The sequence below is a fragment of the Alosa pseudoharengus genome, unplaced genomic scaffold, assembly GCF_046254945.1.
Source record: "Alosa pseudoharengus isolate Yale_2024_CS ecotype anadromous, Long Island Sound unplaced genomic scaffold, YU_APseudo_1.1 YU_APseudo_1.1_scf_6, whole genome shotgun sequence".
NCBI classification, from domain to species: domain Eukaryota; kingdom Metazoa; phylum Chordata; class Actinopteri; order Clupeiformes; family Clupeidae; genus Alosa; species Alosa pseudoharengus.
In genome coordinates, this window is record NW_027468848.1 from 8,253,799 (window position 1) to 8,269,012 (window position 15,214).

A 15,214-nucleotide genomic window follows, 5' to 3' on the forward strand; every position below is an offset into this window, starting at 1 on the left:
ATCTGTATGATATTAATGTACCAATGTGGCAATGTGAAGTGGGCAGCAGTCTGATCATAGTTTCATTACAATCTGAAATATCTGTCCACAGCTGCTGTAGTCTGTTTGAATTTCACATCTTTTCACACAAACTGACAAATGACTGGCCAGCTCAATATGACTGGCGGTGGTAGTGTAGTGATTAAGGAGCTGGGCTAGCGTGCAGTAGCCTGAAAATTAAACAAAACCCAAAAAAGTACACAAACCATGTTTCTAAGTTTACTTTTCAACCTTTCTCTCAAAATGAAGTGTTTGAGGCATTACACACTATTGACACTAGGAGTGCTACTGGAGAAGATCATTTAGATCCTTTTTTCCTTAAATTATCTGCTCCTATCATCACAAAGCATATAACACATATATTTAATCTTTCCATTGTGATGAGCATATTTCCCAGTACATGGAAACTAGCACATGTGACACCTTTGCACAAAGGGGGTGATAGAGATGATTTAAATAATTACCGTCCAATCTCCAAATTACCCTGTTTATCAAAGATTTTTGAATCATTGGTTAATAACCAACTCAAATCATTTCTTTCATGCCATGACATATTAAATCCACAACAATCTGGTTTTAGAACTAACCACAGCACTATCACAGCTACCACATTAGTTACTAATAACATCATATCTGCCTTAGACATTAAAAAGCATTGTGCTGCCCTTTTTGTTGATCTGTCAAAAGCATTTGATACAGTTGATCATCCCTTACTGTTACAAAGATTACATGATATTGGTTTGGATGATAAGGCATGTAAATGGTTTTGTAATTATTTGTCCCAGAGGTTTCAGTGTGTTAAGTCAGGAAATGTTAAGTCTGAGTTTTTGCCAATCACAAAGGGTGTTCCACAAGGGTCTATTTTGGGCCCAGTTCTCTTCACCATCTACATCAATGACATTGTCTCTTCTCTAAATGGCTGTCAAGTCCACCTTTATGCTGATGACACTATTTTGTATTGCATCGCTGACTCTGTTCAACTTGCAATTGATAATCTCCAGCTTTCATTTAATGTTCTTCAAGAAGCTCTCATTAATCTTAAATTAGTTCTAAATGAGAAGAAAACCAAATGTATGTTATTTAGTAGAGCAAGGAACACCGAGGTTAATGGCATGCAAATAACTACGGTAACTGGTTCAAGGATTGATAGAGTCTCTGAATACAAATATCTTGGTATCTGGCTGGATGAAAAACTCACATTTACCTACCATATAGCCATCCTAGCAAAAACACTGAGAAAAAAAATAGGTTTCTTCTACAGAAACAAAGCCAGCCTCCCTATGGAAAGTAGGAAACAAGTTGTTGAAGCAGTTTTCATGTCAGTTTTAGACTATGGTGATGTGATATATAAAAATGCTACTGCTTGTTCACTTAAAGCCCTGGACTCAGTCTACCATTCTGCCCTGAGATTCATTACTGGTGATGGCTATAGCACTCATCATTGTGTCCTTTATGGTAAGGTGGGTTGGTCATCTTTGACAGAGAGGAGACAAAATCATTGGCATCTGTTTATTTACAAAGGTATTGTTGGGAAATTACCAGGTTATATTTCAGACATGCTTGTGTGGAATTCTGGTCCCTATCAGACCAGATCAAATGACTGTTTGATGCTCAAGGTTCCTCGTATCCACTCTGAGTTGGGAAAGTCGGCCTTTTGTTATAGTGCCCCTACTTCCTGGAATAATATTCAGTGTAATATAAAAATGAGCTCTATACTTTCCTATAATCAGTTCAGATCTGTAATCACAGACCTTCCTATGTCAATTTGTACCTGTTTTAAGTAAATGTCTTTATTATTATTATTATTATTATTATTATAATTTTTTTTTTTTTTTTTTTTTTTTTTTTTATTATTAAGATTTTATGTATTTTTCCCCTCCCTCCTCTATAATGTATATCTTATTATTTATTTATTTTACTTTGTTTTATTTTATTTATAGGCCTAGACCTATACCTATACTTTTTTTTCTCTCTCTCTCTTTTTACATTTTGTTACTTCATTGTTTCTGTTATCTCGGCTTCATTGAAAATGAGGGCTTCCCTCAATGACCCTCCGAGAATAAATAAAGGTTGAATGAATGAATGAATAAAATTAAACAAAAGTTAAACAGCCCCAGCCGTGGCGCAACTGGCTGGGTCACCTGCACCGTATGCCGGCGACCCGGGTTCGATTCCCGCCCCTTGGTCTTTTCCGGATCCCACCCCGACTCTCTCTCCCACTCACTTCCTGTCACTCTCCACTATCCTGTTGCATTAAAGGCATAAAAAAGCCCCAAAAATAAATAAAAAGTTAAACAAAGTACATTTCTATCCCTTAAAAAAAAGTCTGCATCACATTTGTAATACTGTTGAACACAAAGTATGTTGTCTCACAGTGTTTCATAGTGTTTCAACAGTAAGCAGCCACATACAAAGTGGCAGCAAAACACCATATTCACATGATGCTCATCAAAGGTGTGTTGACAGTGTGACCTCTGGCACCAAAGCATGTGGGGAAACCTGTTGGCAGCCATTGCAGTGCAAGTTGCTATTCTATCCAGCATAGGGGAAGTGCAGAGGGGAGGATGGACACACAATGCACAAATGACCTACTGACATGATTACACACATTAAGCCAACTATGCAAGCAGGAAGGCAGCATGGTCTTTATGAGTTCATTAATGGATGTAGGCATGTGGAATGTAGTTTGCAACACAAATCGTCTATTTCATGTCACCTTTAGAATATGTTCTGATTCAAATTGAACCATTGAAACTTGTGTGCATGCTCAATTCACATATGTGAAATTATAGACAAACCAACGTATTTTTCCTGATGATGAACCAATCCTGAACGTTTTTGCACTTCTCTCTCTCTTCATCAGTTTTCACAATCTCATTAGACAGAACCTTAAAAGATTTCAAGAAAAGCAACTGCATGTATTTAGCATATTTGATCACAGTTTAATTCCCTATAGAATCATCAACAGTTTAACATAAACCTGCTGCAGCTGCATTGCAATACTTTGATTATAGATGAAGTGATACATTTCACAACTTTTGTTCATTCTCAAGATTTGGATAAATAATATGTATTAATATAAATTAATATTTACTCACACTGTGAAATTATGTCACATTAGACTTTCCATGAGACTTCTTTAGTTGTTACTTCTAAATTCTGTCTCTGTCTTGTCTTCATAGTTAATTTTGGCTTTCTTAATTTCTGCCCTCACTATTGTTCTCAATTATTTTACCTTAAATTCATCACCATTACTAAAAGCAGCTTTCCTTTGGCTAATCAATGTTTTCAGTTCAGATGAAACTCATGATTTAATATTGGGATAAACCATAACTTCCTTAGTAGGGATCACAGTGTCTTTACAGAATTTCATATAGCAACACACCACATTCTCATATTCTCATGACATTGCAAACTCACACGTACGCACGAAAAATTAACTCACCATTTATTTTACAGTGACAATATCATCACGCTATATCGTTGGTATGAAAGAATATATTTATTATTAAATTATCTGAGGTGGCGGAACTGCCATGTCATTTGCAAATGGACCAGAGATGGACTGCTGAACAGTCTGCCTGTGTGATTTTGGTTTGTTTATTTATCTGTTTGTTTTTATTGTTATTATTATTTTTTAATACCACATGTGTCATGAATGCTGTAATATCTACCATAAATGGGTGACCTCACATTTCACCTTTTGTTATGTGTTGATCCTTGATCCTTAACCACTTAGAGTTTGGAAAGGGTGTATTTAATCACACACACACACACACACACACACACACACACACCATGTTGGTGATTGGAGACAATATTAGTCTCTAATAGTAGCCTAATAGTGAGGTCAGTTTAGATGAAAACAAAACAGCAGTAGGGTGTGTGACACAACTGTCAATCAACCGAATAGACTCCTCCTCTCAAACTGTGTAACTGTAATAAACACCACTAGACAGCTGGATAAGCCACTGAACTAATCTGTTGATTGTTCCGCGTTGCTAGGGAACACCTTTAGAGTGTAGCTGCAATGAGGGAGCCAAGCAGTCAAGCAAGAGTTGCCATGGCGTAGGTTACACTGATTTTAGAACAGCTAAGGGGGGGTTCCACTAGCGTGTTGTGCCTAACAACACCCCTTAGCTAGCTGTTCTAAAATCAGTGTAACCTACGCCCACTCGGGTCTTATTGCTTTCATAAAATATTGTTGTTTATGAGTTGAGGGAAAGGAGTTTGATAAAAAAAAACTAAATTGAAAAGTCATGTGGTTAAATATAAGCAATTGGTTTCCTTTACTTCAGCCCTTTTCAAAAGGGGTCTTTTCAGCTGTGTTTCCATTTTTGTGTTTCTTACCCTGAGGCAATGCTATGCAATAGAGGGTTAATGCAGCTCATACAGAAATGATGTCCACAGGGAATAGCCACTGGATCCTTCAGCAGATCCAGACACACTGGACATGTGAGAGACTCTTCCTCCCAGAGATATGAGAACAGCCCATGTGAGGGTGTAGCGATATGAAAACAGCGCTCGTGTTCATCCTGCAGCTCATGGGCGTTGGTTTAGGTGGGGCCGCTTGGGACTAGTCACCATCAATATTTTGAGATGACAAAATTGTCACCACCAATATTTTACTCCTATTTGGACCGATAACGACGGCCAGGACGACAGTTGATTGGCTGAAACCAAAGGGGGGTTATCTGACACACACAAGAGTGCCACAGCATACTTCACTTTGTGGTGGCTCTGGCAGACAAGCGAGCTGGTGTGTCGGGTAGGCTTATTAGGGCTGTCTACCAATACACCACCCCAAAAAGGCCAGTGTAAGACATTTTAATATTCCCTTTGCCCTTCAGCATGCACATTTGTGCCCCTTGTTGTGCTTTGTAGATCAGCTATGCCCCCAAAGAAGAAAAGGGACAAATGAAGACCAACAAGCTAAACACAAACTGGCAACTACAACTGGTAGCCTAACATGACCAGGCTTTCAAATGCAGATTCTACTGTGGAAAATAGCATTACAGCAGCATCCAAATACACATACACTCCTGTTCTGGATCTGGCCACTAGAGGGAGTTGTGTCTCTTCGTTACTGTGCCTGAATGAGGAGCAAGAGCCAGAGAGGGCCAGACTCCAAGACTGATCTGACCTTTTGATCCTAGTTTCAGACTGACACACACTCTTCCACATCATGTACTGATGTCTGACCCCCTGACCCTTTCTTATTTATTCATAACAAACAGCTTTAGATGGATTGATAAACAAACATGGATTATTGAATTGATTACGTAACTCACAAACATGAAATATACCCCGTCAACAGTAGTGATCATGTGAGATTTTTTTATTGTTAAAAAGGGCAAATGTAACATCCATTTATAATATTTGATACATTTGGACAGAGATTGAGTCAGTCGTGTTGCAACACAAAGTGTATATTTTATCATACATCAGATATATTTTTTTAATCTTGAGTACAACCTCATAAATATTTACTTCTATGGCAAGTTGTGTTGCAAGATAGCTCTGGGGTAGCAAAATCAAAATGTGCCGTCTTAACGTACCAAAGAACACAGTACCCACTTGAAGGCAGAGGACAGAAATGTGTAGAACAAAACGCCTGCACTTCCGTTGTCTTTATCCCCGCGAGAGTTTAACAGGTGAAATAATTCAAAATCCCCATGTTATTTTCCCATTAGTAAAATCCCCATGTTATTTTCCCATTAGTAAAATCCCCATGTTATTTTCCCATTAGTAAAATCCCCATGTTATTTTCCCATTAGTAAAATCCCCATGTTATTTTCCCATTAGTAAAATCCCCATGTTATTTTCCCATTAGTAAAATCTCTAGATACCAAATCTCCTTATATGGGCAAAGAGGGTAGCTTTTTTGTAGGCGAACTTCAGAGGTCTATGGATTGTGGGAGAGGATCAGAGGGGGTGAAACACTGGGCTCATCAACACATATCCCACCCAATAGTGTGTGTGTGGTGTGCTGATGTGTGTTCCAGCAGAGGTGCAGAGGTGCAGACGCTGTAATATCTGCTGGGGTCCAGAGATGAGGGAGTGGTTTTGGTCTTTTGTTTTCCCCAACAACAGAGAATCTCAGGCAGCTGAGAGGAAGCTGCCGGATCTTTACATGTGAGTGTTGGCTTATATGTGTGCTGATGAGATGGAATGTGTTCATGGGTGTGTGTGTGTGGATATGAGAACAGCATCTATCTGTATCTGGGGTCTTTATATATCTGTCCTGCTGTATACTGTGTGTGTGTGTGTGTGTGTGTGTGTGTGTGTGTGTGTGTGTGTGTCTGTGTCTGTGTCTGTGTGTGTGTGTGTGTGTGTTAACAGCATCTATCTGTATCTGGGGTCTTTACATTTCTGTCCTGCTGTATACAGTGTGGGTCACAACAGCTTCACAGATGATCCAGAATATATATAAAACCCAGGGTAGAGTGTGTGAGTGAATGTGGTCTGGACTCTGTGCAGGAGGGTGATTGTGTCAGAGATGCTGTAGAAGGCCAGAGTTCCTGCCCTGTGATCCACATACACTCCTATTCTGGAACTGGCCACTAGAGGGAGTTTAGTCTGTTTATTATTGTGGTGGAAATAGGAGCTGGAGCTGGTGAGGAGCAGCATCCAGGACTGATCATTCCATCCAAACCCACACTCTTTACCCAGTCCTTTCCTGCTGATGCTTTTATATGAGACTGCTATCTCAACCCCCCCACTCCTCTCCACCTCCCAGTAGCAGCGTCCAGACACACCCTCTCTACACAGCACCTGCAACCACTCATCAAATCTCTCTGGATGATCAGGATATGACTGGAGCTCATCTCTCCACTCCACCCTCCTGTTCCCCTCAGACAGATGGAGGGTTCTGTGTGCTGTGTTTGGATCCAGTGTGAAGTGACAGGAGTCTGATGAGAGAGAAGAGAGGACAAAGTTACATTTTTGTATTTTGGTTAGGTGTGTGTGTGTGTGTGCGTGTGTGTGTTGTGTGTGTGTGTGTGTGTTGTGTGTGTGTGTGTGTGTGTAAGTGATTATGTACATATTCTGTATGAATGGCTGTATATAAGTGTAAACATAGGTGTATTTCACTGCTTGTATTCAAAATATTAAAATAAGTGTATTTACGTTTCTGTGTGTGTGTGTGTGTGTGTGTGTGTGTGTGTGTGTGTGTGTGTGTTTGTAAGTGATTATGTACATATTCTGTATGAATGGCTGTATATAAGTGTAAACATGAGTGTATTTCACTGCTTGTATTCAAAATATTAAAATAAGTGTATGTACGTTTCTCTCTGTGCGTGTGTGTGTGTGTTTATGTTTGTGTTTGTGTTTATGTGTGTGTGTGTGATTCCACAAATACTTGAATGAATGACTGTGTGTGTACATGTGTGTCTCAGTGTTTGTAGACCAGACCAACTTACACTTTAAGAACTCCTCTCTGGTTACTGGCTCAGTAAAAACAGCCTGGACATCAGACACTGAGAAAGAAGAGATGCATTATAATTAACCAAACTTGAACCAATGTGAAGATGGAGATGCACTCATTCCAGCAGCACTGATCTTCATCAGGATGGGAAGAGCAGGTTCAGAAGACCTTCAGATGTGGGGGCTGCTGGTCTAGTGGTTCGGGAGCTTCCAAATGGAACACCTAAAGGTTGTGAGTTTGATCCCAGGGGCTGCCACCATTGTGCCTCTGAGCAGGGCACCTAACCCCAAGTTGCTTCAGTAGTTCCTGTAGTTAATTCACTGCGAGCGAGTGTCTCTGGATGAGAGCGTCAGCTAAATGATGATTCTAATGAAATGTAACCATTTGAATCAATTCCTTAACCCAACTAACTGCAGAGCAAATGGGTCAATTAAGTTGGTATATTACACATTGAATGACCAAAATATCTGTTCACACATAACACGAGTAAGCATTTGTCACTTTGCCTAATTAATGAACCATAGCATTGATCATCATGACGGCATGAATATCACTATGCACAGGTGTAGGCGCAGGCTTCAATCAATTATTTTTATAGTTTCTAAGAGTACTGGACTGAACAATTCATATACCTTTAGCAACTTATAACAACCTATAACAGAAAAGTATAAAAGACTGCACTTTGTATAAACTTCATTATTGTATGTGACCTTTTCTCCTTTTCTAATGAATATCTATAACCAACCTGCTGCAGAGATCTTCATGACTTCCTGCTTGAAGAAATCCTCCAGCTGCCCCTTCAGTGTGGAGACAGATTTCTTCACAGCCTCAAAAGACCAGCTTTGGCTGACAGAGGTGCTGGATAAGTCTTTAGACTGAGGTTGAGGGCTGACTGACTGAAAATTCTAATGAGAGAGAGAGAGAGAGAGATATGAATGGATAGAAACACAATTATATATATATATATATATATATAGATATATGATCTCTGACCAAAATTCTTATTTTATTGGATTAGCATCGTATACGCCATTACTGTCTACTCATGTTAAATAAGTTGTCCTGCATAATATTATTGGTTGGATCTAATAAGCAACTTGATGCAATATCTAGTGCTACAAGGTTTATATCAAGCAAGGGGTCCTTGGTCTGAGAAATGTTGAAGATGCCTGCATATCTGAGGTTGTATATAGCAGAGCTTTGGCACTGAATGCAACATTGCAGAGCTTTGCCACTGAGTGCAAGAACATTCAACTGCAGACACTTTAATTATGTTGTATATGTCAATTTAATTAGAATGTTCCAACAAGGACTCTATGATATTGGAAATTGTCTGCTAACAAACAATCAGTATCTATACTACAGTTACCTTGAGGAAATGGATGTGATCGTCTGTGTGTGAAAGCTGCTCCAGTTCAGCATCTCTCCTCTTCAGCTCAGCAATCTCCTGCTCCAGTTGCTTCAGGAGTCCTTCAGCCCGACTCACCTCAGCCTTCTCCTGAGCTCTGATCAGCTCTGTCACCTCAGAGCGCCTTCTCTCAATGGAGCGGATCATCTCAGTAAAGATCCTCTCACTGTCCTCTACTGCTGTCTGTGCAGAGCTCTGTTAGGAGACATACAAAGAGGAGGGTCCATCTAAAGCAGCCCTCACTCAGCTCCTCTACACAGCCTGTTACCCACAGTGTGGACCAGAGGAACTGGAAAGTGACTCAGTTTTGCAGACTCCTCTTTGGCTGACTGGGTGAGAGTCCTGACTGAGTGTAACCTGCATTGTGTTGACCACACGGCTCAGCCCTGCATTCGTACTGACTTGAGTCCAGCACGCTAGGAAGTGAGCTTAAACCCACAGGCTCTAGCATCTCCTGCTAGCATGTTTCTTAAGGCGTTGGGAGGGAGGTTTACACACTGCACAGCTACGTACCAACTGGCTACCGTTAGATGAGCTCTGACATGGCAGCCAGCTGCTGTCCTCTACTCTGGTCAGTACTAAATTTGTGTTTGTCTCCAAATTACCATCAGCTCAATGTTGATAACTGTGCCACAGGGAATGCCTAAGGAGCGCACCTGTTTGTTTATGCAATTGAAAGGGTCTATAGTTTTCTCAGTACTCACCTTGAGAGTCTCCACAGCCTTCATCAGCTCCAGCAGCTCCTTCTCTCTCTCCTGGAGTCTCTGCTGGAGTTTCCTCTTGGTCTCCTCCATCTCCTTCTAAATGACACAGTGACAATACCAGACTACACATTACTACATAGTTACACTGTATATTCAATAGTAATTTAATCCTCACATGACATTTTAATTCATAAATTTAGTCATTAAGAAGCCTGTTTGTTTGCAGGACCTGTGTAAACCACTGTGCAAATAGTGTCTTTATTGGTACTGATGCAGTCATGACCCCGCAGTGGCATAACTATAGTAGGTGCAGCAACTGCAGTTGCACCAGGGCCCGTGACCTCCCGGGGCCCGTCGCTACCCCGCCCTGCCTCCTTTTTTTTTTTTTTTTTAGAACTTTAGAATGTTAGAGCACGGAGAGTGAAGCGTCACTTTGACGATCTATCGGAAGATGAGCGCTTAACCGATGCAGAGAGATACTTCAAAGTGCAGGTATTTAATGCAACTCTGGACATCATAATCAGTCAGCTCTCCAAAAGATTTGCAAGTATGCGGGAAACTTGTCATGTGTTTGAGTCTTTACGTCCTATGACCTTCAACTCGCAGGTGATGATGAACTGCTTGAAAAGGCAAGACGTTTGTCAGACCATAGCAGGGACATTGCACCGACATTCCCAACACAACTCCTCTCATTCAGGTCTTGCTTTAAAGCAGAGATTTCACAGAAGTCATCTATTTTTCAACTTGCCAAAATGCTGGTGGTAGATTATGACAGTGTAACATCCACATTCGGGGAAGTGTGTACTCATGTTGTTTCTGACATTGCCTGTGACTGTGGCAGCTAAGCGATCTTTTTCCAAACTCAAACTTATTAAGACCTATACCTAAGGAGCAGCATATGGGGCAGGAGAGGCTCCGTGGGTTAGCTATCCTGTCCATTGAAAATACGAGAGCCAGAGCATTAAATATTGGGAACATCGTTGACGATTTTGCACAACGAAAGGCTCGTAAGATGGCCTTCTTCTAATGGCCTAATTCACGCATATTGGGGATTGTATGCATATGAATGATTTTATTTGGTTTCTGGACGGTTTAATAAGTTAGGCTGCATTACGTTTTGTTTCTGCGCAGTGCGAGTTTATAAGCAAGCAATCTAGGCTTGAAGTTTCAGCAGAGGGTTGAAGAGGCGCATTGAGTGTTCCCATAATTCCATGCGAGTTGATGTTAATCCAGTAATATTAGATTACCCTGGCCTGCAGGCTGTTAATAAAATTATTTTTAAATGTTTTCACATGTAATGGATATGTAGTCGTGTATTTTTTATTTGAAAATGTAATCTGTGATTCTCCAACTATGGTACTTTTTGGACCTGAACATTTTCAGAAAATGAAACATTTTTAATTAAAATATTACTGGCATAATTTGTTTCCCCAGTATGCCTAGATGCCTGCCCTGAAGTTGGCTGTGCTGATTTTTATGGAATAATATGTATTTTTTGACATTTTTCCAGACAATGGCAAAAGCAATGGTCATTTCCACAACCGAACAAAAACAAGCCAACCTGTCTACCTATCACTACCATGGAGACAGATGTGGAAAAGACGGTCGTGGAAATGACATTTTCCCACTTTCCCTCTAATATCTCATGTTTGACTAGCCTGTTAGTGTTAGTTTTAGAGTTAGCATTAAATAATCTCAAATTACACCTAATGAAATGGTAAAAATCCAGAATTTTTCCCATCGGAATGAATTATGAGCGGTTCAGAAATGACGTACAATAAACATACTCGCGGTATTTCTCATATTTACCTTGATATATCTCCTATGTATTAACCTCTGCTGGGATCGATCATTCTTTCATTCAGCCATGTGGATCCCTCTGGAGTGTCAGTTGCTATGGTTAATGAGTATACAAATCTAGAATACTGAGCCTGGGATTGCATTTTATGCAGAGGTGTGGAAATGACAGTGAACCCAAGGGACAAGTGTTTAACATGTTTAAAATATGCCAAATCGAAAAGAAATATAAAAACAAATAGTAGATTTGAATGAATTGGGTTATAATGCATACTTTCTGTTTGAATTTAAAATTATATCAGTATTAGATTTTAAGTGAGATAAGGTCGAAGACCCAAAGTCTGGCCTAGGGACAGAGGCAAAATAGTAAAAAACGCATATAAAATGTCTTATATTTTATAAAAAACAACATAATTGAACAATGATTTTTTATATATAGGTTCCCCTAAATATGTAGTAAGTGTGAAAAAAATAAAAAAGTAGAAATGTTTTTTATTTTTTTAAATATATGTCAAGGACAGAAAAAGTACCATAGTTGGAGAATCCCAACTACTAAACTACTTCGGTGCCTCAGGCCCTTTGCATAAACAATTGAAGTCACCCTTAATGTGTATTGCATGTATCAGAGCTAATTCATCCTGGGCTTAAGTTTGTCGGTATGGGGCCCGCGTAACACTTTCGCATCTGGGCCCACCATTGGTTTGATACGCCACTATGACCCCGACTGTGTTCATCTTTACTTGGCACAAAGGAGCAGAAGGGATCAGTAATAACTGGGAGTTCAGCACACTATTCTGTGTAGCTTTGCTTCTGAAAGAAACATTTAATAATATAATTTGATGCAATGTGTATAACTACACTCATAAAATGAATGTGTTACAAACAACACAAACTGTGTTGTCCCTTTCTGGACATAGAGATGTGTAACTACCACTTGATATGATGGATGGAGCCTATTATAATAGAAAAAAAATCCCCCCCCCCTCAAAGAAAATAAAAAAAATAAAAAAAACAATAAATAATGACTTCTGGTGATTTTTGTGGAAACTAAAGGCCTGAAAACCTACACAGGTTATTATATTCAACTAATTTATAGAGAAGCAAAGTAGTGTGGGGAAATTTTCAGTCACAACATTTTGTGTGGACGTTACAAGGATGATCTCAGTTATTTTGGTTTTCTCTTAGCTGTGACCTCTGAGGACAACTGCCTTAGAGAGTCTGGAGTAATACCAGCTTTTCTTTTAATTAGCTTTCTTTATGATGAGCTCTTTTATCTTTATTCTGCGTAATCTATCAAGAATACCCTGTTTAGTCCTGTAAATAATAGTAAGACTTTGTCTACGACAGACGTGTTGCTCTCATACTTGCCTAGGATGCTTGTGTGTTTGTAACCTGTCTCTGGCGTCCTGAGTAAATCTTTATAGCCTACTCTGCAGTACGGTCGGCTTGCCTGTGTTTTACTTTTTGCCTTTAATACTTTATTTTTACCACAGAAGCATATAAGACTAAACCATATAGTGAAAGTTATAATTTTGACTAGCTAGGTAATTTAGCCTACTTGATGATAATATAGGCTACAAGTGTTCTCCGGTGGCCCCCTGTCAATGCTGGCATAAACTTGAATATGAATTTGGCACTGCATGTCAACAAGGTAGGCTATGCATTTCAAAGTGAGGATAGCTTTTTGTCTGAAGTAGCCCATGTTTTTTTGACAACTTCATTCAACCTGGCCATCATTAACCTAAAGATTATGCTGTTTCACTTCATGACCTTCGAAAAAATGAGCCATCATTATCATTAAATATTTGTTTAAATATGTTTTTAGAAGAAAATTCTTGTTTAAAATGCATATAAAAACTGCAGTTTTGCAGGAATTATTTATTTATTATTATATGGTATTTTTTGTATGGGATACACTCTCCATGGTGTGTGTACCCCTCCCGGGTACTTACCTGTTTCTCCGATCTCTCAGCTGCAGCTGAGACCGTGTCATGGCCTTTGTGTTCATCTACCAGACATAGCAAACAGATGCAACTCTGGTCCGTGCGACAAAATACCTCCAGGAGCCTCTGGTGTTGAGCGCAGATCTTGTCCTGTAGCTGACCTGTGACATCAACCACGTTGTGTCTTTTCCCTGAGAAGAGTTCATCATGGCGTTGGAGATGAATCTCACAGTACGACAACAAACATACTAGGCAGGACTTGACGGCTTTTAGTTTTCTCCCGGTGCAGCTGTCACACTCCACATCTCCAGGTCCAGGAAAACACTGAGGAGAAGCAGTAGGCCTAACTTGAATTCTGGACTTCCTGAACTGTTCCACAAGCTCAGCAAAAACGTTATTTTTGTTCAAAACAGGTCTTGGAGTGAAAGTCTGTCTGCACTGGGGGCAGCTGTAAACTCCCTTCTGATCTTCCTTATCCCAGCAGCCCTTAATGCAGCCCAAGCAGTAATTGTGTCCACAGTTAAGAGTCACTGGATCCTTCAGTAGATCCAAACAAATCGGACAGATAAAAAGGTCCTGGTTAATTGAAATCGCCTCTGCCATTCTTCCCGACATGAAACACTTCGAACCCCCTAAGCCACACTCTCCTTTCAGTTTCGTTTCCTCTGAACTCGTTGTAGGCTGTTAGACCAGCCTACACTTGTGAAAGACTTCCGTGGATGTAGGGTGTGTGTCAATGCAACCCAGATCAGGGCCAAAACACATTTGTCATTGACAAAGATTGCCAGGTAATTCTGCATGGCTGATATGACCAATTCATATGGGTTATTACCATTATTAGGTGATTGCTCCAACCTAAGAGTAAAACCTCACAACCTCATTTACTGTTCATGAAGAAGCATCAGTTTCCATGCATGATGAAATTGACTGAGAAACTTCAAAACTGTCATGTATTAAATTCCATTTCATAACCTTAAACACTGTAAAATAAAGCAAACAATTCAGAATGTCCACATTCAAAATGCATGGATAGGCTACTACACAGCACCATTAATTCAATGATTATGAAGAGTAATGTTGCCATCTAGTGGAAATATTGTGTTCATGTGGATCCATGCTCTCCTCTTCAACCTGGCCCTGGCTGACCTCCTTCCTCCCCAGTGTGGTGGTGGCTATTCTGTGTTGACTATACCTCTCTGGAATGGACTGGAGCTTTGGTGACGTCTGCCATGTCTTCCTCTTCCTGGCACCCTTAAAGTGAGCATCTCCTTCCTGACGCTCAGTGCCCTGGACAGGTAAATGTGTGTGCAACATCGACTCGTCTGAGTCACCATAACAGATCACCACAGCAGCACTAGAGAGGACCCTCACCTCCCTGGCTATTGTGGTGGTGGTGGTTTTGGTCATCTGCTTCCTGCCCAGCAATGTAGCCCGAGTGCTGATCTGTGTTAGGGTGTGGTCACACAGGATGAGCAAAGCCGTGGAGGTGGTAAGCGCGGTCTGCAGCACGCTGACCCTCACCTGCCTCCAGCCCCGCCTTCCAGCTGTGCAGATGGCTGGTGAGACTCCGACAGTGGACACCAAAGGAGGTGCACAATATTTATTTGGAGATTAGACATTATTGCTTATTACATATTACTTATTGCTTCCATAGATGAAAGAAATTTGAATAAATATTAAACTAGGATATGCAGTGAGTTTCGTTATAATTCTGGCAAGATACTTTTGAAAATGTCCTTAAAAGTTTGGGCATATGATGATAGAGAGAGAGAGAGAGAGAGGCTGGCAGCTGCAGGTTTCGCGGCTGTCCTTTACTTCTCCCCTTTTAAAAAGGGCTCTTTTCAGCTGTGTTTGCAAGGTTGGGACACGTCGGCCTCCTGTGCTTTTACTACTTTCA

The 15,214-nt window shown here is 40.3% G+C and overlaps 1 protein-coding gene across 2 annotated transcripts; it reads right to left on the bottom strand.

Moving 5' to 3' along the window:
* Nucleotides 1-5,359: 5,359 nt before the first annotated feature.
* On the bottom strand, nucleotides 5,360-13,959 carry LOC143105597 (tripartite motif-containing protein 16-like). 2 transcript variants are annotated; one of them, XM_076269618.1, is made up of 6 exons: nucleotides 13,327-13,959; nucleotides 9,578-9,673; nucleotides 8,835-9,068; nucleotides 8,211-8,370; nucleotides 7,461-7,517; nucleotides 5,360-6,950 (listed from the first exon to the last, which is right to left on the bottom strand). In XM_076269618.1, the coding sequence occupies exons 1-6, from the start codon at nucleotides 13,930-13,932 to the stop codon at nucleotides 6,436-6,438; spliced, it is 1,668 nt and encodes a 555-aa protein (XP_076125733.1). In that variant the 5' UTR covers nucleotides 13,933-13,959; the 3' UTR covers nucleotides 5,360-6,435. The 2 variants fall into 2 exon arrangements, with proteins under 2 accessions (XP_076125733.1, XP_076125734.1); XM_076269619.1 differs by lacking the exon at nucleotides 7,461-7,517.
* Between the last annotated feature and the right edge of the window lie 1,255 nt (nucleotides 13,960-15,214).